The sequence below is a fragment of the Apus apus genome, chromosome 4, assembly GCF_020740795.1.
Source record: "Apus apus isolate bApuApu2 chromosome 4, bApuApu2.pri.cur, whole genome shotgun sequence".
Classification (NCBI taxonomy): Eukaryota; Metazoa; Chordata; class Aves; order Apodiformes; family Apodidae; genus Apus; species Apus apus.
In genome coordinates, this window is record NC_067285.1 from 13,619,020 (window position 1) to 13,645,064 (window position 26,045).

At 41.8% G+C, this 26,045-nt stretch overlaps 1 protein-coding gene across 2 annotated transcripts in view; it reads right to left on the minus strand.

Annotated features, from left to right (window-relative positions):
* The window catches only part of SUFU (SUFU negative regulator of hedgehog signaling), an 85,118-nt gene that overhangs the window by 55,903 nt on the left and 3,170 nt on the right, over nucleotides 1-26,045 (minus strand). For both annotated transcript variants that reach the window (XM_051617405.1, XM_051617404.1), the window contains exons 2-3: nucleotides 22,954-23,088; nucleotides 7,698-7,834 (exon numbers count right to left, since the gene is read on the minus strand). In XM_051617405.1, coding sequence (XP_051473365.1) covers nucleotides 7,698-7,834; nucleotides 22,954-23,088 — 272 coding nt within the window. The remainder of the gene's footprint in view (nucleotides 1-7,697; nucleotides 7,835-22,953; nucleotides 23,089-26,045) is intronic.

Here is a 26,045-nt window from a genome sequence, read left to right on the forward strand (position 1 = left end):
GTACCAGCCTCAGCACGTATGTCCCAGCTGGAAGCTCAGGGATGTGACAAGGCTGGCTTAGGAGATGGAGTGGAGGGGTGGGAAATATTGGGGAGGTGAGGTCATAGGCAGCAAGCAGTACAGGGAGAAGTGGATTTATTGCAGTGGTGTGGGATGTAGAGGGGCTAGCGCTCAGAGACGTAAAGGACCAACCTTGATCTGCGCTGCTGCTCACAGAACAGTCTGTTTTATGAGAAACGTCTAAGAGGAATTAGGCTAAAACCCAACCAATTTCTCATGCACCACTGAATAACTATCAGATGATGAGAGCTTTTGGCCATGACAAACTTGGGTTAAATTGGAACTAGTGACTTAATGTTTCCGTACCCTTTGCAGAATAAAGGCGTGCAGCCTGCGTGCCTGGTTGAGTCCTGTTCACCTACGGCCAAACACCAGCCAGGAGGCTACTTCATAAACTTTACTGCACTACAGTTTCAGCATTTGCACAGCAGAGTTCACTACACAACAGGTTCTGTTGAAATGAACTTGATGTTGATTTATACTTCTTTGTGGAGCTAAAAAACATGGCTAATCCCCCCCATTTTTAATCTAAAATCCTGGAATACTACAGATGAACCAGGGCCAGCTCCACACTGGAAACTGGTCAATATTACAAACAGATGATAGAAAAAAACCTAAAAATATATATTTTACAGAGCCATAGCAACCAGAAGAGAACAATAAATCAGCCTGGGGTTATATAAAAAAAAAAAGAAGGGATAGTCAGGGAAAAATATCTATGCATTACTGGGAGATTTTATTTGGCTTTAGTCATCCTACTGGGAAGAAATAAACACTGTTTTACAAACAAGCTAGACAAGCCTCATTTGTATTCAAGGGAGCAAGGAGTTTGTTTTGGGCTTAGGGTTTGTTGGGTTTTAGTTCTTTTTTCCTTTTTTACACACAGAAATTGGCCTCTGTCAAGAATGTTTGAAAACGTTGGCAAGGAATGAGTCACTAAGGCTACCACATTGAAGCTTTCTGGACTCCAGAAGATCTGAAGATGAGGCCTAGCAGCTACACCAGGGCAGCAGGTGTCAAGGTATCTGTTGGCTTAATGGCTGCAGGTCTGTGACCCCAGCCAAATCACTTAATCCCACTGAGTCCCATTTTCAGTGTTAAAGTTATACTGCCTGTCAAATGCAAAGTGCCTCTGTGGCTCAGACTAAACTAACTTGAATTAGATGAAAACTGCTGAATAAGAAGAGTGGATCTACACCCGCAGTCCTTGCAACTCCTGTAATTACAGGGGGAAAACGAAGCACACAGAGCTGGTGTAATGGCCCAAGACTGATGCACTGGGCCAATGTGCACATAGGCAAGGCCAGTGTATGCATCTTCCCAAACTACAGACAAGCTGCCAGACAACAATTTCTACCTGAAGAAAGTATGATATGTTGGAAATAACTAAGGCAGGCTAGACATACCTCATTTTGGGCTTGCTTTTCGGCCTGGCTGCTGCAGGCTTGCACGGCTATGCGGCCTTGGGCACTTGCACACATCCATCGGAACCATCCTCCCTTCCAGTAACTTTGGGATATTGGCCTTTGGACTCCAATCACGACAGAGAACATAAGCTCAGGGATACTAAGTTCCTGCAGGTTTCACAGAAATAACTAAAGGACAAGAGAAACTATTTCATACCTCATCCACTGAAGAAAAAATCCTCACCATGACAGTGTAGAGGGGGCAGACATGCCAAGAGAGGTGTTTATGAGGAAAAAAAAAAAAATCAGCTATAGCTAGTTTGGTCATTGTTTTGATACATTGCTATTGACATGTATAACTCATCATGTACCTACTGGAATTCATTCTACCAAATACACTTTTCAAAAGTGTAATGCATTTTCTAAGGAATAATATAAGCAAGTTTCTCCTGAACTATTCAACTGAAATCTACACTAAATTACCACTCACAAATTGCATCTTGCATGCTTACTTCCTTTGCTTGCAGATTTTTTACTTCTGTTTTGCAGTCTGTAAGCCACAAACAGCTTCCTACTATTGACTAGTCAAACATTAAATATTAAAATTCAACTTTTAACTTGGCTGAAACTTCAACATTCATATTTAAATCTCTTCTAGGGCACCGATAACCAGGAAACTATGGGAAAAGATAAATAATGTATGTATGGAACCTCAGAAAATTATGTTTAGAAGACCCAAAGAGGACATCTAGTCAGTCAAAACATTTATAATATAAAAGAGACCAAGAAGGCTCCTTCTCTGCCTTCACCTGAAGGAAGGATCAGCTCTTCCTAATAAACATCCATGAAGAATAGTTTGACTTGTTCACAAAGGTGTGCAGCAATAAGGAATCTACAACTGTTCCAGAGTTTCACCATACTTAGATTTGAAAGCGTCTCCTGATAACAAACCCTAAGGCTAACTTCACAGAACTTTTAGAGGTGACTATCCCCATTTGGCACATAGAAAATTTATTAAATTTATTCTCCATAGCAACATTTTGCAGATTTGAAGGCTGTTCTCACATATTCCTTCCATCTTCTCTTCCCTAGACTAAACAAATGTAACTCTTTTGATCATCCCTCCAAGGGTCACACTTTCTGGATCTTTGGGTCATTCTTGTTGCTTGCCTCCAGACTCTCTCCAACTGGGATGCATCTGACTTCAAGTCTTTTGCCCAAAATGAGATACAATGCTAAACCCTTCCATTCAAGGTGTTGCCAGCAGTGTAGGACTGGCATATAAAATACACAGAACACTTGTATTTTTACATCAGAATAATTTCAATTCTGTCTCTCAGTGTGAAGGTAGTATTGTTTTAGGTATAGCTCACTGGTGATAGTAAATCCGAATTGCTTTCTTCTCCTTTCAGAACTACAGCCTTTCCCCAACTGATTATTGTGCACTGGATTATTCCTATGTAAGCACAGGAACTTGCACTTGTTGCACCTCCATGACCTTCCTGCATACAGCTTCACACCATTTCCACAATTTGTCCTGAATTCCAGCCGTCTGTGCCACAGTACTTTGCTGAGTATACAGATTCCATCAGAGAATACTCTGCATTTCATCATCCTGGTCAATACTAAATTGCATGAGCCCTAGGGCAGATGTTAGAGGAATCTAAACTCCACATATCTTTTGTGGTTGATGACCACACATAGACAATTACTCAGAGTCTAAATATCCAACCAGTATTGCGTCCCTCTTTATTTTTTATCAAGATCACACTTCCTCAGCTTGCTCACCTACCTGTAGGAAGAGTCAATGTCAAAAGTCTCACTAATACCAAGATAACCCACATTCACTGCTTCCCATTGTGCCTGTTACTTTATTACAAGTAGTTACTATTTATTATTGATAAATCCATGCTGGAATGTCCATTATTCCTAGATGCCTTCTAGATGGTTTGTTTTTCCTAGCAGTTTAAGACCTTAAGTCTGATTGACTAATTAGAAACCTCAAGTTTTGCATTGTGGGGATTTGTTTGTTTTTTGTTGTTTTGTTGTTGTTGTTGTTTTTTTTTTTAAAGTTGGGGGTTAAGAACAGCATTTGCATTTTCCACCCTCCTGTAACCCTACCTGTCCCCTGCTGCTCAGGCTGACCTGTTCTGGGGTAAATGTTACCAAGCTCAGCCAACCTGCAAATTTCTTACTCATGGACATCATCTTAACACTTCTAAAGCTAGTTTCACTAGCTAGTTCCCCTCTACAATTCATGCATTATGGAGCATATAACCATGACATACGCTATACCATTGTCTTTAGCCTCTATGCACAAGAAGTTTCTCCAGACAATTTCTCCAAACCTGTACCTTACAGAACCAGCTGTTTCCTTTCAGGCCAAGAAACACAGAAGCAGCAAGAGCTCATACACATAACACATCTGTTTCCACGCTATATCAATCTATTGTCCTCACAATGTGTATCAGGCAGGACCTTGAAAACCTCTTGAAAACCTCTCTAATTTTATCTTAGAGAGAAAAATAATGCAAATTTTCATTTCAGGAAAGCACAAACCATGGCCTCTCTATACTGATGTAGCATTGTAATACTCTAGTACCTAAAGAGTTAACAATTCAAACAAGCCCTGGATAAGCTTTTTGTAGGAAGAGCATTTCTTCCTCTTTGTTTGAATTGAAGTAGAAATTGGTTCTGCCATGAGATATTTCCAGAATACCCATGAACCATGACAAGCTAAGGTCATTGAATTGTGCAAAGTTTCATTTTCAAGGCTTGCAGGTTCGATTTTTTTAAAACTAAAAATAACAGAGTTGGAATTTGTGGTCATGGTCAAACAGTGATAAAATTAAGAACAGATAAAGCCACAAATAAAAGTTTTTTGAGACTCACAAGCTTGGTTTTTTGAAGGAGTGGAAGTAGTGCCTTTTAATCAAAAGCACAAAGCATCAAGTGTTTGTTACAGTGAACAGAAAAGCCAAGGCTCAAAGAGGTCTGAAATTCAATGCAGAAGACTGCTTTTCTAAAGCACAGTTACAGTGCAGGAGAGATGGAAACAGATGAACACAACATTCATTTAAACCCTAGAAGTGTTTGTTACAAAAATACATCACTTGCAATGAGACATGCTTTGTAACTGCAATACACAATAATATCTGGGACAGCAGTAGCTGCTAGATGAGTCTTCAACTCAGGCATCACCATCTGAAAATGTCCAGGCTCAACAGGAGTATAATTACACCTTACTCTCCCTTAACTTCAACCAGACTCAGTAAAGCCACATTTATGATAACCAAAAAGTTGGCTTGTTATTGAAGAGATAAGAATTTAGCTCTTAGCATAGCTTTCAAAGTAAACAATCTTTTGACATGTGAAAGTGCTTGGAGCCTATCCAGAAAGTTCCTGCCAGTTTTATTTTTTTTTTCTTGCTTTTTTTTCAGAGCAGATTCATAAGCATTGCTTAAGTTGTTTCAGTTCATCAAATGTTTTTAAGGCTATTTTTGAGTATTAAAGAGACTCTGCTAATTTTTATTTTAAACAACTGAAGAGGACAGCATTAAGGTACATATACCAGAGTCAAGCAACACTTATCATTGTAGTATTTGATAAATGCTTTAAGTGGCACAATCCGAAGAACTTGACTAAAAAGAAACCTTTCATCATGTAAAACAATGCTGATGTGCCACCTAATGCCTGCCTAATGCCCAATGGACTTCAGAAGAACCACCCCTTCAAATTCTCAGCTTTAGATTTTTAACACCTGATCAAAGGAGTGCTGTAAAAGACCAAGGAAAGAAGGTGAAGGTAGAAGCTCACCTGGCTCTGCAGAGTGGCCATGTTAGACTGGGGGAAAACCCACCAGGCAGAACAAAAGTAATACTGCTGAGTACTGGGTGCCTGACCACCCAGGGGTGATGCAAGGGAGAATATGGGAATTGCTCTGAAAACTGCCAGACTGAGAGGGGGAAGCTCACAAGAGCAAAGCAAAGCACAGCAGGACACGTCAGATGTTTAAGTAAATAGAAAATTACTGCATCCAGCTATGGTCAACTGGTATTGCCCCAAGGTCAAAATGAAATGTGATAGAGTCTGTCCCATTACAAGACTTCCTTTTAAATGCATCATCTTCTCAGGATAAGCCAGACATCTATGATTAGCCAGAAGATTTTAGCCTGAGAAAGTTCTTATTCAAGAGAGACAAGTGATAAACAAATTTGTACTAAAATAAAACTAGAGCTTGATCACTTCCTGCAACAGCACATGGTTTGCTCTGATACAGGACAAGGAACGGTTGGCAATACATGGTAACAGCACACAGCTGCTTGCTGAAGGGCATGAAGCTAAATGAAAAAAAAATAAAATCCAACTCCACTGTGATTTTTAAAGGGCATCTGGAGGTCTCTTGCCCAGCCTTCTATTTGAAGTGGAGCCATTACCACTGCTAAATCAGGGCCATTGTAGCTTTGTTGAGCCAAGTCTCAAACCTTTTCAGGAACTGAGATCCAGCACCTCGCTTATAAACTGTTCCATGTCATTTGCCACCCACCTTGTGAGCAGGTTTTCCCTGAAGTCCTTCCAGAACCTCCCATATTACAATTGAGAGCTGTAGCCCCTTGTTCCATCACCTAGGGCTTAACTTCACAATCGTGTAACTACACCCCCAAAAGCTGTAGGCTCCCATTAGATCAACCTGTACCTTCCCTTCACAGGGTAAACCAGCCCTGCTCCCTGCAGCTCTCCTCTTAGCTCATGTGCTTTAGGACCCCAAAAAACCTGGAATTCTCTCCACTTTTTCAGAATTTCTTAAACCAGGACCACCAAAACAGGACACAGTATTTTAAGTGAGTCCTCCCCAGTGCCATGCCGAAGAGGTATTAACTTCCCTCAAGCTGTTTATGGTCTCCCTAAGGTAACCCAGCATGAGGTTTGTCTATTGCATGATAAGCATAGCATTGGCTCATACTCAATTTCATATCCAAAGAACGTCAATTTATGATTCATAGGGTTTCTTTAATAATGTCAATTGAGAGCTAAAGACCCAGAGGCTAAAATACACTAATGTATATTTGAGCAGCTCCTTTAAAGAGTTGTGGTGGATAGAGAGTCAAAACCAGCATGGATACACAGAGGATACTGCTGGAAGGCCCTTAGAAGTCTACATCAGACTAATATGCGTGGACATAACTGCTCTTTCCAGTCTGAAAACAATTCATTGGCTTTGAGGTCAGAAAGATGAAACTGCATTACTGCAAAAAAACAAACAAGGAAAGTATCTGTCCAGAGTGCCAGCTTAGTCACCAAGAGGTTTGTCCTAAAGTGCCCTTCCAAATCCTGTTTCACTTTGCAGACCTCCTCTCAAGGAGTAGATGGCTACACAGCAAAAGTTACAAAAAAATATGCTTGTATCATTTTAAACCACAACAAGGGACACTCAAATGAAAATAAGCAATAGTCTGTCCTGATGTTGGTCTCTGTCAGGCAATATGTAGGAAAAAAACCCCCGTGAGAGTTGGCACTGCCTCAGAGTTTTGTCACAGAGGTTAGCAGAGCAATCCTGTTTTCATTCAGGCCTTTACCCTTTATGAATCAGGCAGCTGACTGAAAATCAGAATAGAATCAGAAGTTACTGAGCAATTTATTAACTAGTAGAACAACTACCAATTGTTACAAATTCAATAATCATTGATTTAGAAGGTACTTTACCTGTAAAGGACCTCAAAATAGGTTAAAAAAAGTTCTTCAAATATTTTCATTCAGATCTTGTGATGCTGGAGAGTACCATTCAAGTATGCTATGCACTCAACAATTCCACAGGCCTCTCATGTGCTCACACTAAACTAATATTCAATCCACTGGTATAAATGAAACCCCAAAAGAGTAGGCACCCCAGTTCCCAGTTTTCTGGAAAGTCTCTGTCTGCATTAACAGTTAATTCCTTAGCCCTCTCAGTCTTGGCATCCCTTAAGATTTTACGTTTTCTCATGTCAGCAACTCCTTGTTTACACACATTGCTTGCTGCTCAGCTGCAGAGACCATGGGAAGATACTTGTTTGCAGTTGGGTTTTGTCCCCAACAAGCTGGGCTGATGGAAGGAACACACTCTTTTGGGTTCCCACACAAAGATAATTCCCAAGATCTGATTGGGTGCCAATGAGATAAGTGTCACACAGTGTAACAGATCTTGCCCTTCAGAAGAAAAGCAGGAAAAAGGGAGGCTGTGTATTCCAGTACCTGACTGGAAGACGTATCTGGCTAAGCCTTGCATTAGCTCTGCTGGCCAAGTAGGTGGTGCTGACTCCCCCGTTTCTCTCTTTAGTCGAAATGTCAACTCAAATCCGAAACCACTTGGTCCATCTGTTCCAGTAAACCTGGAGGGAATGAAAAATGACAAGTCACAACATACTTCTTGCAACCATAGCAGGCTTCAACATTAGGATTATAGAAAAAATGATGAGCATTCTCCTCACAGAAAATGTAAGTTTAGAAATTCTCTTATTTCAGTCTACTATAGCTCAAATGGCATTAACACTGCTAGGTTAGCTGATGTAATACAATTTCAAATATAACTATCATAGTAGTGTTCTCAGTCAGAATAAGGCAGTCTTGGAACCATGACATTTTTCCTGGAACCTGTGGGATTTTCAGCACTGGTACAACAAAAACTCTTCAAGTAACAAGTAAAATTATTACATTTGGTCCTTAAACAAAGCTGACTGAATAACCAGCCAGGGAGCAGAATCGGGACGTGCAGCAAAACTTGTGTTCTGCCATCATGCATGCAGGTCCACCAAAAAGGTTGGTACAGGATGGCAATAGCCTCACAAATGCAAAGTTGTACTTTGCACATTCAGCATCCCTGTAATGTTTTATTAGTTTCATATATCAGCTAGCAAAGGAAAACCAGAAATATTTCTTAAAGGGAGAAACAAAAACACTTCAAAGTGGGTAGTTTTCGAGGATGGATTCCAGGAAAAAGCATAAACCAGAAACTGAAACACATTATGAATGGGCCAATTTTAAGGAGGATCAAAGTTAACAAAAAGCCTTCAAGCTGATCTTTCACAGTTAAAATTTTTGGAAAGTAAGATGGCTCCTATTGAATTTCCTCATTTCAAGGCTCATTCTGAAACAACACAATGTTACCTCTAATATGCATCAAGTTAGAGCTTAGTAAGGTTTTTCTGAATTCCACAGAGCTCTCTGCTTCCCAGAAATAACTGAGAAGACCACACATGCTTTATATTGATCCATGTGCAAGTTACTGAGTAACAGAAGTGTTCAGGTGAGTACCCATCAAATTTAAAGAAAGATGAGCATTTAGAAGAACAAAGATGGTCAGCAACGCATCAGTAGTTGAACGGCAGTAAAACTGACAGGCAATGTTGCTTAAGTGAGTTTTTTATATATAGTAATGAAAAAGACTCTAAACTAGAGAACTACTAGAAAATAAATAAATATAAGTAAACAAGAAGTAGCTTCCCTTCTAAGATTAAACAAAATCCCTGAAGAATCAGAACATTTATCTTCTAAAAAAATACTCAAAAAAGGCAATAGCATACAACTATAATTCTCTTATAATTCTCAAATTAACAATTACATTTTAGAAAAATCCTATTTGCATGTAAGAGATTTGTACTTAAAAGATTAGATTTACCATGTTTTTTAATAGTTAGTGGTCGCAGGTTGCTGAAAATACACTGCTCTGTTACAGAGAAATTTGAAATATGTGTAATTCACCTCTATTTTGCAGCTGTTTCAAGGTAACAGTCTATGAAGTAAAAGCCTTTGATCTGTTTAATTTCAAGTTGGTAATTTGTTTTTGAAGAAATTGTCACACATGGCTTTAAAAGCTTGCAATTTTCAAAAAAATCCTTTACATTTAATTCAGACAAGTCTTTCACTGGAAGGAATATTAATATTCAGAATTTAATTAGGATAAGTAATTTTCAGTTAGCATTTTTGCCAAAGCTTTTACTTTCATTCTTCAAAAACATATTTGAAAGTAAGTTGAAAGTAGTTTCAACAGCTGCCATAAAATTTCTCTCAATGCACAACAGACCATAATCCAGGACCCAAGCTCCTGGCCAAGGTTTGGAAGATGTACACAAGAATGGAGGCAGATATGAGCGTCAGGAACTAAATAAACTTATTACTCTGTCATGTCTCTAACCCTTGGTGTAAGAAAAATCACAGAGAATAACCCAGTGGCAGAGTTAGGCAACTTGGCTTCTCTTATGGAAGTCCTTTTCACTAGAGAGCGAGTGCTTACACCAGCCCCAACTCCAGAATTTTTGAGGATTAAGGAAGGATGCATCCATTTGCTGGTGGAGAGGCAAGCAGCAGCCACAGCCAACAAGTGTACGGGAAATTAATTTACCCAGCAAGAAGCCCAAGATCTCCAGATATATCTACCATACGAATCAAAGACCAAGCAAATGGCTTTTTATCCCCCACAAGGATAGAGACTCATCACTCCTATATGGGCTGTAAGCAGCTGCTCATTCCCCCAAATCCCTTGTGTCCATTTTTGTTCAAGGCCATACCAACAAGAGAAAAGATGCACCTATCATAACCAAGAAATTAATTCATGCTGGGGGAACTAAAAAAGTCATATTTCTCATAAGGAAGTTAATTTGTTCCATTAGTGTTCCATTACTTCCATACGGAAAACTGGAATTCCACAGCAGCTTCCTCCAAATAGGCTACGTCCCCACTGCTTGGGGTTATCTTAGGAGGCTGCTGAGGAGGCTTATAGATGTTCAAACTCACTCTCCTTCCCACAAGTTCTCAAATTTCAACAAACTTCCAGAAAAGTCAACCACCTTCAGACAGCCATAGTCAACCAATCAGCTAAAAAAAAAAAAAAACACAACAAAAAAAACCAACCCACAAAATCCACAAAAAACCCAAACCAAACCAACAAAAGCCAAAACAAAACAAAAAAACCCACAATTCTGAACAAGCCTCATGTCCACAGAAAACTGGGTGGAGAGGTGAGGATAATCCATAAATGGAAGAAGTCCTGCTAAAGTGCACAGAAGTCAGGTTTGCTCATGACCTCTTCCATCAACCCACCAGGCTCCCTCAGTGCCACCTGCACCTGTACTAACTTGTTCCATTCCAAGCAGGCAGCCAAGCACCCGTTGCAGGTTAGCTTGACCCTGACTCCTGTGTCAACTGGGCAGGTAACATTCTTTTATTACACACTTTTTGTTCTGCAGAAGCAAGATTCTAGCACTACATGGGGTTGGTTTCTTTGTGAATAAGGGAGTGTTGCGTTTGAGGGTGTTTTTATTTGGTTGGAACAGAGGCTTTGGAACTCAATTCAGCACCTCAGCATTGAAGTGCCTTGCAGGTCATTTCTTCAGCAAAACAACACAATTCAACGGTCCAAAAAGTGCCTCAGCTTTACAGTAAGACATCCTCTGAGAAGAAGCATGTGTAGGAAGGAAACCTCAAAAAGAATATTTTGTATCTGTGCATGGCCCCAGGTAAATAAACCGAAAGCTGCAACACAGCATTGTTTCTGTACTAACATACCCGAGTATTTCACATAGTTTGGTTTATGCCTTGGTTCTGCTAACACTGCACTTTTGAGGGCAAGTTTCTCTTAAATGCCCCTAAAATGCTACGAAAGAAAAAGAAATACGTTTTTAAATCCCTATTTTTCCCAAACACTGTAAAGAAGCTACAAAGAGACAGCATGGATTGTATTGTGCCTGCCACTGCTTTGCCCCCCTAACACAAGGGCACATCACATTTACAGCCAACCCAAAGGCGAAGCAACCAGTTAAGTTTTCACAAAAAAAATAAACATTGATGGAGAAATTCTTGGCTTGCTGCATGCCCACTGGCACACATCAGATAGTTTTATATTATGACTACAGCAGTAATGGAAGGCTCTGGTATCTGCCAAGTCAAATTCAACCCTGTATTTATTATTAAAACCTTATTTTGTCACATGAATAAACTTTTTTGAAAGCCAAGGTCATATATTACACGCCATTCTTTGGGTTAAATCTCTCTATCTCTTCAGCAAATCAGTGCAGAACAGACCACATTGCAGCACTGCACATATGCTGAAGGAGCCTGGCTTGTTCCTTTAATGAGGTAAGAGTTTCACTGATCATGATATTTAGTTCCAGCAAAAGAATCCAAAGAAATAGAGGCCTCTTTATTTACAGGGCAGGGCCCTGCAAGCCCCCCACCACCCTATGCTCTGCCAGGCCCTCTCCTGAAGCCACACACAGAGAACTGAAAAGCTGCTCCCCTCTGCAGCAGAGTATCCAGGGCATTTTTCACATCAAATAACCCAGCTTAAGAGGATCAAAAGCCAAACTAGCTCTTTGCTTTAAAAGCAGCTCTGAAAACTAGAGGCTTTTCATTTTAAATCAAAGCTATTTGCTAAAGCAGTTTTGTTGTCGCTTTTGCGAGGAACAAGAGAAGGTTTGCTTCACTGCTGTGCAAAATGGCAGCATTTCTGAAATTCTGCTTTTTAAAACTACACGGTGCTGGACAAGGAGCAGAGTGTACTAGGTGTTTATTTTTTGAGAGTTTAAGAGTATGTGTATATAAATACATCAGGTGAACCAATCCCTGAAAACAGGAGCTTATGCAAGGAAATGTTGGCCCTTCACTACGATTATTTCAGCCAGGGAACAATAAAGCTCTTTCAGGATATTTGGGAATAGTCAGTTACCCCAGCAAAAGATGTCCACATGAGGGCAGTTTACTTTTTATTTTGTTTTATGGTGCATAGATGTACCTACACAAGTAGGTGATAGTTTGATCTCCTATTACAGTAATAAACTGACCAGAGCAAACCAGTGATCTTCATGATTCCCCAAACACATTAAAAATAATAAAATCTACATGAAATTAAGTGACCAGAGGACAGGTGTGCTTTCCACCTTGAGGGCTCACACATTTCTCCACGAAGGCACCAGGCTTCCCACCTCACAGCCAGAACCCATCCCAACCCAGCTGAGGTGTCCCTGAGAGCAGGTTCTCAGCTGTCCTGCAAGCACAGCTAGCACAGCAATGGAAGGCTGCAGTCCTGGGCACTGCGAGGGAAGTTCAAACAGCCTCAACTGCAACTGCTCAGGGAATTTGCCACAGAGTTGCACCACCTTAATGTCCACTGAAAGGATCCGGAAAGAATAGCTAGGAGTACAATGAGGATTTGCTATTGCATTCATGTAATAAGGGGCAGGAAACTAGGACTTTTTAGGATCTGTACTTTAACATTTTACTTAAACTGCATATTTATGCTGCACTTCAGAGCTACTTATCCTCATTTCTACAAGGTCTAGCAGAACAGGGCTCTCACTTGGCCTGAGCTGGAGGTGATTCTGCAAACACAGCATGGAGTCACTGTGTTATACAGTGCACTGGGGAAGGCAACCTTTCATCTGCACACAGATCCCATTTCATATTGGGCCTGAATCCACAGCTCCAATACACTAGTCTTTGCATAGCCTGCAGAGAGTGGTAACATCTCCAAAACTCCACCTAAGGGCTCACGTGGGAGAAAGCCCAGGCAAGAGAACATAAATGAAGGGCCAGCTTGAGCCAGCATGTCTGGGAAGGACTGGATTGCTGTGCTTTTTTTCCCAGCTAAGCAGCTGGGAAAAGGGCACCAACTTCCCTTGCAGTGTCTGCTGGCTCCTTCCTAGCTCCTACTGTGGAAAGTTCTGCAGCTGCTGGAAGGGAACCCATTCGCATAACAAAAGCAGCTTTCAAAAGCAGTATGGGAGAGTGGAAAGAATAAGAGGAAAATCCACAGCCAGAAACTACACCGACAGCAATAGTTTTTTTCAGCATTGCCTAGAAGTCTCAGACAAGGATCACAGCTCCAACATGTTGCACAGAAAATGAACACTGGTGTCACCCATTACTTTCCTGCTGGCTAAAGAACACAGGTTAAGAAAAATCAGGCAAGACATAGCTTTAGCACACTCTTGAGTACACTTTCAGGACTTTCATAGAATTAAGTTCTCAGTGCAATAACAGCTTGAGGCATAAATGGTATTTAGGAGCTTTCAGTAGCCTGAACTCCAACAGATTTCAATTGGGGTTTAGGTACCCATGTATCCTGCTGTATCTGAGATTCAATTCCTGAGCTTTCACTTTATTAGCTGTGGAAATCATGACACTTCGACATTTGCTGAGCTGTTATGTAGTCTCATTTTATTGTTAAGATGCACTCAAAAACATACTGATGAGCACCATAAGAGATCTTAACCAATTAAACAGGCAGGGAAAGGCCCTTGGAGTTTGAGCTGTAAAGAAAAAGGGAGAAGAAAGCACCAGACTGCTGGTGTAAGACTCCGAAAAGGGAAACCTGAGACAGCTGCAATGAAAAGTCTATGATATATGTATTTATCTTTTTGAACCTCCCTTTAGGTGTTTCATTTCTCCTGCAAGGCTACCATTGCAAGATTTGAAGTGTGGGAACTTTCAGAGGTAGGAATCAGAGGCTGATATTTTGATCTATAGAAATATATACCTGGCTTGTGAATGTTATGTGAACTCCATCCATTGTAAGACAAAATAAAAGAGGATAAAATAAATCTTGGTCTCTTTGAACTAAACAGAGGACGAAAGAAAGTATCATTCTCCCCTTCCTTCCAGTAGGACCAGGATTACCCCTAAAGATTTTAATAGTGGCAAAATAGTTCTGCATCTCAGAACCAGTTATAGAAACTGCAATATGTCTCAGCTTCTCTTGCAAACAGAAGTAAAATTGGGAGAGAGAAGTAAGCTTAAAGGATATTTCTGTACTGCTTACTTTTTAGTGCAGTAAGCACAAACACAGTCCTCACGTTCCTGATCACTTTAGGAGAAATAACCTAACCAGTGAAACACAGAGCTCAGCAATACAGTTCATCACAGCTGCTCTGTTACAGAAAATCCCCCATACATCTCTGAACACTAAATTCCTTGCTTTTCTGCTTAATGTTACTCTTCTGGGTACAAAAGAATTCAAAGTCCAGAGACATATTATTTTTGCGTAATAAAGTTATACATATGGATTCAACTTAGCTAGGAAATGTCAACTTAAGGCTTGTCTTCATGAGGAAATTTACTGTAACTAGTCAACCAGTATAATTATATTGCTGTAGTTCTACTGGTAAAATTCCCCTGTTGAGCCTTGCTCATAACAACAGCCGCCTGTATGGTTTATTTTTGTCGACTACGCCAAGAAAGGCCCCTGCTCCAGAAAGGCCACAACAATTCACAGGGGAGGAAGGGAAGGAGCTATGCCAGTGCAACTGGAGCAGTAGAAAGAGTAACAGTATAGAAATGGCAGTATTTCTCTGTACTAACTAATTATTCACTACAAAAAAAAATTAAATGCTATAAGAAAAATTATACTGTATATCAGATACCATTGCAGGAAATGTACCAAGTCTATGCCCCAAGTCACAGCTTTGGTAAATTTCCCCAGGCTGGACATTGCTTTGCATCAGCCCCACCATGTGCATCCTTTTGTTTTCCTTCACTCCTTGGCTTCTGCAGTGCATCTCCCAAGGCACAGGCTCTTTCCCCCATTCCCTTACAGGAGGAATGCCTCGCAGCCCAGCACTGCCCCTGGCCCCTCGGATAGAGCACTGACACTCCAACAAATGGGTGTTAAAGATCAGCCACCCTGGCTTACAGTTTGTATCTTCAGGGATGAGGGATAGCTGAAAAGCAAACAGCTCTCTTTGCAAAAGGGATTTTAAAACAATTGCCCTTCACTTTGGCAGTGCAAGAATGCTGAGCTAGACAAAACAATGAGCCATCTGTGCACTCTTCCCTCCTTCCCTTGTCTCTGCCCTCTGGGCTTAAATCAGAGCTCCCCAAGAATGGCCAAGTCCCCCTTCACCTCCACCCACCCTGTTTACACCCTGCAAAAAACCATTTTTCTGGCCTTTTTCTTTCGCTTTTTGTTCTCAAGAATCTTTGCAAAATCTTCCTTTAAACCTCAGCCCTCTGTCAGGTGGCATCCCATCTACCCAGCTTTGTCAAGTGATCAAAAAATGCCTCCCACCAGATGATCCATTCCTTGTTCACCATCCCTGGAGGCAGAGTGGCACTCAGAAGCCTTATAGGCACCCCTTTGTCCAAGGAAGGGAATACCATCTGAATGGGAGACCACCAAAGATTTGCAGCCCTCTTTTGTTAGCCTGGTGTCACTGCCTATTGGGCCTCGATTCAAAATTGAGATGACAGTACAGAGGCAGCAGAGTTTGGTAATTACTACAGAGTTCGCAGCTTAGGAGAAAGAAATACCAACAGTTCAACTTTTCAAATAAAATTGGTCACTTTATTACAAATGGTAATTTGTGGTTACCAATTGTAACCACTGTCCCATCAAGAAAAACAAACTACCCTAGTACTAATAAGAAATGTATGTTCCCAACATTAAATCTGTGCTGAGAGGAAAAAAGGGGATTAGGTCTGAATAACAGCATTGAGATGTACCTCTTCAAACATTCATTTTGTTAGTATCACTATTCCAGCAAGCCAAGGGATAAAAATGCCAAGCCTCCTTTGATCTCACAGCCCTAATGGCCACACAGCTCAAAAAATGCTTTTACCTTCATATCCCCCTGAAGAAAGCCCACTATCTATTAATTCTTGCTTTTCAGAACATCCTAAATAGATCTTTATCAAATAAAACAATATTTCACTAGAAGAACCAACTTTGATCCCCAGCCGCTCCTCTTCCCAGCAGGCTGAACTCACTGGGAGAGCACAGCCTGCAAGCTCTCCCACGTCATTCAGCACTAACCCAGCTGTGAGATGCAAGTAAGGAAGCCCTGTCTTGGGCCAACTCTCCTCCCATATGCTGGGATCATCAACATTTAAGTTCTGCTGACAAAAAGAAGTCATCCAGTTTGAACACCATGCCCCTTGCCCTGCATGGCAGAAAGAGGCTCATCTTACCAGGATGCATGTGCAGATGTGCTACTGAACAGGATGTGGGGCTTGATGTCAGTAACGCTCAGCTATAAACCTACTTCTCATCTTTTTTCCTTTTTTTATTAAAAACAGTCATTCTTGTAAATGCAACTATGGTGTTGCAAATGTTAAATTAATTTCCTTCAATGTTTAAAAAAATATTTCCAATTTAAGCACAGTTCAAGCATTCTCTCATCCCCAACCTCTGAAAATAAACAGACACACCGGAACACAAAGTGGCCTTCTCTCTCTAGGTGGCCTACATCTTTCATATTATTAACAGTGCTAACTACCTCCAACAAATGACATTTGGAAGCCAAGTGCACTCTGCCTGGAAGGAGGGGAAAAAAAATTCTCTATGGTGACCACAGCTTCAAGGGAGGTCTGCCTCCAGCAGAGAAACACAAGTCTTATTCTTGGTGCATGGCCTTAGCCACTGGAGAGAGATTGTCAACAGGGCACATAAATAGGCATGATGCTTGTTTGAACTGTTTTTTGCCTGGAAGGTAGGAGATCAAACCTTACATGATCACACTTGTTATGCATACTTCTTTAAAATGTCCCCACAATTTTTCAGCTCGTTGGCCAAATTCAACCAAGTCCTTCAAAGGTAGAGTTTTTCACAAAATTATACGTTTATACAAAATAAACAGAAACAAACTGCCAGACAGCAGAGAAGGATCTACAGGCACTTTCAGTAAACAAGTTTCAGTTGAAGCACAATAGTGTTTCTAGACACCAGAGAATCCATACAGGTGAGACCTGTTAAAAGTACTCTCATTTGGGAAAAGCTGAGTCTAAGTCATATCTTTATAGACATGAAAAAAATCCACCACAAGACAAATCCATTAAAAAAAAAAAGCAGTTCTTATTACCCCCCTGCAACTAGACTGCACATTTCAAGAGATTCTCAAATAAGTAATCATTAAAAGGAAGTATTTTGTCACAAAACTCTGTGGCCTCTCCCCCCCCACTCTGCCAGGAATCTTCCTCTCCCCTCTCTCAGAAAAGATGACCAACTGGAAAAGCAAGCATTACATTTGGGGTCAATCACTGATAGACAAACAAGAATAAGGAAGTTGAGAGTTTGGTGCCCATCTTGGACTCTCCCTCCTCCAAGCTCTTGTACCTCTTCCTAAACTGATGCTTCCCAATGCCCTCTTCTATGTCATTCACTTTAGCTGGGGCAGATGCTCCACCTCCAGCAACAATACACCAAAGGATCATTTCCTCAGGGCACTGGCTAGAGTGCAGTTTCCACAGATGAAGCCAGGGCAGCATGAAGCAGGAAGGTATGGAGACCTGGAAGAAGGTCCTCAAGGTGACCATAAATCTTCAGAATTTCATTGCTGTTGTGGCTGTTCCCTACGATCAACCGATCACAGTAACACCTCATGGAAGTCTGACTCAGGAGCAGAACTACTATTTCTTGATCCTCAGCCTGAAGATAAGTTCCAAAACTCAATCTCACTTTCTTACTCTGCGGCAGCTACCAAGCTGCCAACCCTGACACAGCAGGTGTCCTCTCACTTCAGGACAAATAGTCTAGTGAAGCTAAATTAGGATAAAAGGAGCATTTGCACATCTATACTACTATTAAAGAAAGTCCTCAGGTTCCTTTGTATGAAGTATGCTTCAATCCCACACTTGAAAGAAACTGGACACCACGAATGGTGGAAGAAATCCTCGGGTTTTTAATAATTTTCCTTGACTTTCAGGCTCAGCTCCTAAACTAAACTGGTTTGATCTTTCATCTCTCCAAGGTAGACATGCTAAACTATTCAAAATCTTATCCAAACTATGGATCCACAACTAACACCACCCCTCTCTAATTCAATGTATTCCCAGAGGGCCTTTGATTTAATTTTCATGAAACAAAGAGGGGCAGAGTCAGTCTCCACCATTTTAAAAGTGTTCACTGTCACCTTGGAGTTTGGTGTAATATTTCATCAGTGTTCTAGGCATGTGGTTTATAAAGCACTTGGGGGCCCATTAAATACCAAAATTTAAGGCTAAAAGCTGGCAAGCTGAGGGCAGCGAGCTTTAAAATTTATGAAAGGCTACAGAACTAAGAGGCCAGTAAAGTGACAGCTGTCAGCACCACTCCATCCTACATTCATGCAGGCTCAAAGGAGAAGCCGGTACGCACTCAAAAGAGAGCACTCATTCCAACTTTCAGGCTATTTTCTAAATACTCTTTTCAAACTCCTTTCATACTCGGAAAAAGCCTTCTAGAAAATATCCATCCCTCTGGAAGCCTTGCATTTGTTACCTGATCCAGTTTTGCGCTCCTTTTTCTTCCTCCCAGCTCTAACAAGCATCCTTGCCCTTTTACAAGTTAAGGTCATTCAGAGGATCTATACAAGCAAGCAGAACACAAGCTGGCCTGGATATCTTGAAAGGCCCCTGCTTACCCTCACCTTTAATAAGGAGGCACCACCCACAGAGACAACACATTATCCCGGCATGCACCGCTCCCTCCTGATCCAAATGGTAAGTAGCCCAAATCAAAAGGACCACAGCAAGTTGGAACCTGCTGCCTCTGCGGGTGGTACCCTGCATCTGTACTGGAGAGGAAGGCAGCTGTAATCTCATCGGTTTTATGCAAATGGAGATGCTGCTGCGTTTTGGCTCCTGGCCAGCTGCCAGGAAAAACAAAACAAAACCCCAAACCAAAAAGCAGCACCCTTCTCAATATGAAGTTTGAGTAGATCAGGAAACCCAATTATCAGAATTTGCATAAAAAGCTAAACATCAAAACACATTTGGCATGTTTCTTCCCAGGATGTGGGAAGGCCACAAATCCAAATCTTATCTCTTAACCCAGACATTATTTAAGTTTTGCTTCCTATTGTGGCTCTGAATTACAACCTTGAAATTTTAATACAATTAAGACTATTAAAGTTTTTCAGGATTTCTATCACATCAGGGTTCTCATTTTCCTTGCACTTTTTAAACTGTTAACAAAAAGGGTGAGCACTAGAACTAAAGGAACAGCTAATTGGAGATTCAGCCTTGGCATGGCAGTGAACTGGAGACAGAAGTCAGCCTGGGGAAAACGCAGATCACTTCCTAGCTCTCTGGCCAGCCCTACAAACCCCTGCACCAGCACAACCCAGACTGAAGCATACCATGGCACCACAGCTGGCATTGTCACCAATGGAGTCCAAGTCCCATTACACTTGCTGATGCTGCCTTCTTTGGGCACCCATTCTCCACATAAGCATAAGTCACCATCATGCGTGGAAACCACAGGAAGGATTGGGTGCCTGTGCCCTGGCCATGGTCTGGCACTGAAGCAGGAATCTCATCACACTTTGCATGGACACACTGGGACACAGTCCTTGCTGCTGATAATGCTGTGGGGCAGTAGGTGCCAGCAAAAACAAAAGGGAGTAGCACCTGTCTCCTCTTCCATGGCCACACTGGCCAGACACTCCTTACCAGTACCTCACATGCTAAATACACACACTCATTGCTGCAGTGTGTAATCTTCCTTTCAAAAAGCAAAAGCAGTCAAAAAAAAGGCTTTACTTTAATCCTGCTGAATAGATTCAAGAAGTTACACATTGGCTTTGATTTTGAAGTAGATGGAAAAAAAAAAATTTAAATGAGAAAAAACTTAGAAAAATGTCCCGGAAGCATTTCTGCTGTCACTCAAGCTGTGCAACACGCTCAACTGGAGGGACTTATTTCCACGCAAGCAACTCGGTGTGAAATCCCACCGAAAGGCCTGTGGTTCCCTAATGCTGTCATGACATCATGATTTAGGATTTTTAGAGCGACCAGCACAGCACAGCTGGTGTCATGGTTGCCATTATGCCATGAAATAGAGTAGTTTTAAATGAAAAAGGTCTCCCTGTTTGAAATTCTTAGATTTCTTCCATCTTATTTTGTGGACTCTTAAAACCAGAGCAGTTCTGTAAGCAGAGTATAGCTGATAGTTAAGCAGAGCAGGAAATAGTGCTGCTTTAACTGGAAATAAATCTGTCAACAAGGAGGCACAGGGAGAGCTCCACTTCAGACTTTTCAGGTTCTTATTAAAAAATATAAATTAAAGTCAACATTTTCACATTACTTGCTACATCTGTTTGCTATTCCATCATAAATAACAATATAGAGGCCTCCAATTCAGTGTTGGTTTGCTCAAAATCAAAAAGTCCTTTTCATTGAATACTGCACTATAATTGGTCTGGATCACACTGTATTACCAGAAGAGGTCCGTAAGAAATAAGCTATGCATTATCCAGAGTCAAGCTGGGAGACTAAAAAGGCCTTTGGTAGTGTATTATCCTTTCCCTTCTAAAGGATGAAGGACAGCAAGGTTATGCAAGCACATCTGTAATGCAGGAACCTTTCCATCTGACACAAACAGGTCCAGTTCTGCTCTCCTTGCAGAGAGCATTGGGAAACAAACTCCCCACAAACTAACCCCTATCTCCAGAGGCAATGGTAGTTCAGCAGAGCTCAACTGGAGGAATTATTCGACAGATTGAAACAACTCCCCTGCCATCACATGCTCCTGCCAACCATTCCATGGCATGTTTTACCCGGGACAGCAGAATTCCACGGTCCTTCAAGCAACAGAGAGACTGATACTAATTTTCTTAAAGAAAGGCTAAAGCCTTTAAATTCCCTGATGGAGAACAAGAGCCTATGGAACATGCAGGAAAATCACTACAGTCCTGCAATAAGCATCTGATGATGTGTAGCTTGTGTGGAAGTGATGTTTTAAGAGTGCTTAGCAAATAGCACCTGCCACTGGCAGCAAGAATTGATGGTAGTGCTGATCTCCTTTGAAGATCTCTCTGTCTAAAGTGCTCACCTATCAGGTGGCAACTTCAGGTTCAGTGTTTAAGAGATATGCAGGTTTTGACAGCTTTGCCACAGGTCTAATTGCATATTAAGACTATTCACCACAAAGGCAGAGCCAGCCTTCCTGACAGCACATGAGAACAACAGTTTTTGGTCTAGCAGATGGGTTCTGGGAGCAAGAAGCCAGAGCATGGGCCAGAGCCAAGACGACTGTCTCCTTACATAATTTACTTCTTCATTCATAAAAACACATCATCCTTTGCGTCTTGAGCTGAGACCCTTATGTCCACTCCCTGCTTTCACCTGAAACCATCAGCAAGGAGAAAAGTCTCACCATGGAAAAGCCACAGGCTGACAAGCCACCAAAGAGAGAAAGACAACACTTGCTTCCACCAAAATTCAATTCCAGCAAAACGAAGTGGACAAACACAGGTCACTCAATCTTGGCAACCTTAGATTTTTCAAAGACAAAGGTGAAATCTCATTATCTGAGAACAAAGGCACCACATGAAGGCCTGCATGTCCATGGTAGGGTCTCTTGTGGAAGCAAGGGAAGCCTTTGACTTCATTTCCCTTAGTTTATTTCACTTGCCCTACATTTCCTCTGCCCCAGTAACTAATTACTGTTGTTTGTTGCTAGTAGATGTGTTTGTTAAATGCTCCAGACAGATCTCTGTGGCACTAGACTCAGTCTTAAGAGATGTGTCTTCTGAAACGAAGTTCTGTAACCGCAAACAGGAAAACAAAAACACACCACAAAAAAACAAGACCAAAACCCCAGGAGAAACTGCCTGGAGATCATGGGTAAGGTTAAAGATATGGCCTGACTGCTGCTGTTGCAAGAGAAACACCTGGGTAAAAAAAATAAAAATGGTGGCTGACCCTTAACCAAGACAAACAAAAGAGGGAAAGCTTGTGAGAACAAACCGGGGCCTTTCTGCACCATTCAAGCACATGTACCCTGCAACTACGAAACAGTGCAAAAACAGATTGACTGAACAGCAGCAGAAACCTTCTGCCATTTCTGGCTGGTTAAAAGGCCATGTTCACAGCCTCAAGATGATGACATCTTGGCTCCTGCTACTCACTTAAACTGGAGTTAAGGAGCAAAGTCAGTAGAAGAAAGACAAGAACAAGGTTAGATCATGCTGCTTGCCAGGTATAATACAAAATGCCTACTAAAGACCATCTACACCAACAAGCTAAGACAATAATTTAATTATTGGAGAGAAGACAGTAAAACAATTAGAATTTTATGCTTCTGTTACACAGATTGGCATCTTATACAGCAGCCACTGGGGTGGCAATCTGCTGACAGTAACACTGCTGTGCCAGCAACAGGAAAAATGCCCTCACAGCAGTTTTCCAGAGGAAGGCATTTAACATGCACAGGGAGGGGTCAGGATTTAAGCATATGACCACAACAGACTACCAAGAGTGAAAAACACAACAGAACATTCCATTAAGGAAAAGTTTCACAACCAGTTAAAAAAACAAACAAACAAAACAACACTAATGAGGAAATATATTGCATGTAAAGCCTGCAGAGGGAAACATCATACTTCTTCTACAATCAGGAACAGGCATATGTCACCCCTTGCAAGACCAAGGCTAGGGCATTCTAAGCAGGAAAACAAGCTTTTCAAATAATAACGGCAAGACAGGGTTCCCCCAAAACGCAACACAAAACACAAAATAGCAATAGAACTGAAATGACACTCACTCATGTACTCTGTTGTCTCCATACAAGTCACTTAATCCAAAGCTGACGTAGTGCCAGTGCTCAGGAACGTTCAGCGCTGGGTTTCCCAGGTTTCTATACATGCTAACATAGTCCAGAGGATCAGGTCCTCCCAACCTGTATTAAAACCAGAAAGATTTTTAGGTAAGTTAGTTTATTCAAGACAAATGGGAAGTCTCCACAGGTGCTACAGGGGGGGCTGTACAAAGACCTGCTTTAAAACATAAATAGTAACAAAAATGAAATTAGAGTGTTTGAGTTGTCTCAAAAAAAATAATTAGGAGAAAAGTTGCATTGAGTCCAGAAAGCTTCCAGCACAGGAAGGCAAAGTGCATATGTGCAACATACTACAATGTTTTTAATGTTAAAGCATAAAAACCTCCAGAAAACCCTATTAGAACTTCCACAAAACACAAAGAAAAAATGGCAAATTGTACTAGTAGAATACTAGTAGAATAACTGTATCTGCTCTGCAAGCTCGTAATTCAGGCCAGAGGCAAATGCCTCCATTAAAATAAAAAACCCTGATGCTGTTCCTCAAAGCAGAATTTGAAATGTCTATGTTTTGAGGACAGTAATCCGTATTTCTGAACATAAATATGACAGTTAAAACAGTGGAGGACAAAAACATTGATTCAAAAAAATTAGTACCAGAACTTGAAAAATACACTCACTGCATTAATCAAGGACAAGTAAAAAGCATCATTGCAGCCTCTGCTTCAACATTAGAACAGGTTCCTTGAAATAACATTACTACAGAGTCAAGGTAGCACAGCCAGACTAGATTAAGCAGAAATCACCACAACCTGCAGCCACCCTTCCTGTTACAAAGCCAAGGAAGCCTCTGGCTGGTGTGCCAGAGGAATGTGCTAGACTGTTTTGCTCACTGCTCGCCCCGTCAATCACAAAACATACTGGTAGAAGCAAGCAAGAAGAGACATCAAACCACCTACCACAAGCATTTATGGAATACTGTGAGCAGGTGATTAACTGGTTCCTGCCTACAATTCACTTTTTCTTCAAGCAAAATACTCTCCCCGGCTCCAAACAAGAAAATCCAATCTAAGATGACCCACTTCATTCAAACTACCTACTACACACCCATTCCTCTCATCTGCATGTAGAACAGAGGTGTTAAAAAGTAACCTGGAAATTCTGCATCAGCCTTGCCACAGAACTGCAGCACCTGATTATCTCCATGGGAGACTCTCCAGAGAAGTACTCACCATGGCTGGATACATTGATCCAACCCTTGCTGGTAGCTCATTAGTCTGATGAGAAGCCAGCATTTGGTGGAGCTGAAATGCAAAGCACCTGTAAGAAGGTGCTTTCCAGGGTGAGCTCTGAGGAGAGTTAAAGCACATGGGCACTTTCTGAGTTTATTATCTGCAGGAAAGATGGTGCCAGGAGGGGTCATGACAGCAGGTTTCCTTTTGTTTCCAGAAGGCACTTTATATACTCTACGTAGATCCCTAGTGACAATGACATACTATTTGAAGTCCTCTGTCCACCTCCTGCTGCCCAACCTCACCAAGTCTGTACAAAGTAATAAATCAGCTTGTTTTATTAAAAGGCTTGTGGAGGTAGCCCAAAGGTGTGCTGTGCTGCCTCTCTCCCACTGCTGCAGGAAATAAGCAAAGCACAGTTTATCTAACATGAGTGACTTTCCCTAGGACAGCTTCCATCCAGTGAAGTCACACAAGACCACCACAGCGGTTCCAGGCCAGCTCCAGCTTTCCAGCAGCTCAGTCAAGGATGCAGGCCAGGACACCACAGCAGGACAGAGGGGGTGAGCATCCCATCCCCAGTAACAGCACCAAGGTCTATTGGTGAGGGCTAAGTCAGAATTAAACAACCTTCTCATACAACAGATGTCATCTTTACAGCATAAAAAGCAAACTGGTGAGCCAGCATGGGCAAGGTATGTTAGCCCCTGGGATGAAGCAGAGTTTGATCCTCAGTGGCAGCCTGGGAAAATCCATTCTTGACGTCTAGCAATAGATTGAAACACTCAGAAAACAAAAGTCTCCCAGACACACCACATCTCCACCTGCCTTCCCATTTCTCCTCACCAGCACCATGCTGGAGGCAGTTTGAGATGTCTGCTGTAGATACCCATTCAGATGGCTACAGCTGAGTGTTGCACTGATGTCCCAGCCAGCACGCAGGCTCCCCACAGCAGTAACTCCCAGATCTGTGATGGAAGCAGTCAGATGGAGGCAATTTCTGCTGGGATAGTCACTTGTTCCCAAAGAGTGACTGTGAACAGCAGCAGCAGTGCACAATTATTCAAAGTTACCTCAGAGGACTCCCAAGAGAGTGAAGTCAATACACTGACCAGCAAACCACTGAGAGATTAGCAAGTGGTCAGTACAAATGTCTACACATCCATAATGAAGGGCAAACACCTCCACCTGCTAAACCACAATCATCTCCCACATACAAATAATTTGCTTCCAAACTGGGTTTAATAACACCTCAGATGTCAAATTATTTGCTTTGGAACACTGCTGAGGCAGGCAGTTTGACAACACGCAAGACAAACCCTCAGACTGTCCTTTTCCAGGGCAGGGGCTGCTCCACGGGCACACTCCTCCTCAGGCGTACTCAAATCCCTTTGTCAGGACTGATGCAGGCAGTGACCAAGTCCTGCCAAGACTGCACCAGGAGAGCCAGACACCTTTCCCTTACTTCTGCCAGCAGCCCCATGCTCCTCTGCAAAGGCCACCCCTCTCTGGGAAATACCCAAGCACTAGCTTTAAAGCAACTACCTGCAGCACAGCTAGTAATGTACCCATGGCAATAACACTCAGCAAAGGCTTGTCAGCACAGATATTTATCCAGTTTCGGTGGCAGGTTTCACTGCTACACTAACTAGCTGAGTGCTGCTGATGCCTGTTGTGGTACCTCCTCCCACCCACAGCCCGGGTTGTTGCAGGGTTTGACCTTGTATCACAATCTACATATCAGTACACACGTTCACACAAAGAGCTGGAAGCGTTGGAGGATGTTATTAGGAAGAGCCCAACTTCAAAGCCAGAGGTACAGTACAAATTTGTTACATTCTCTATTCA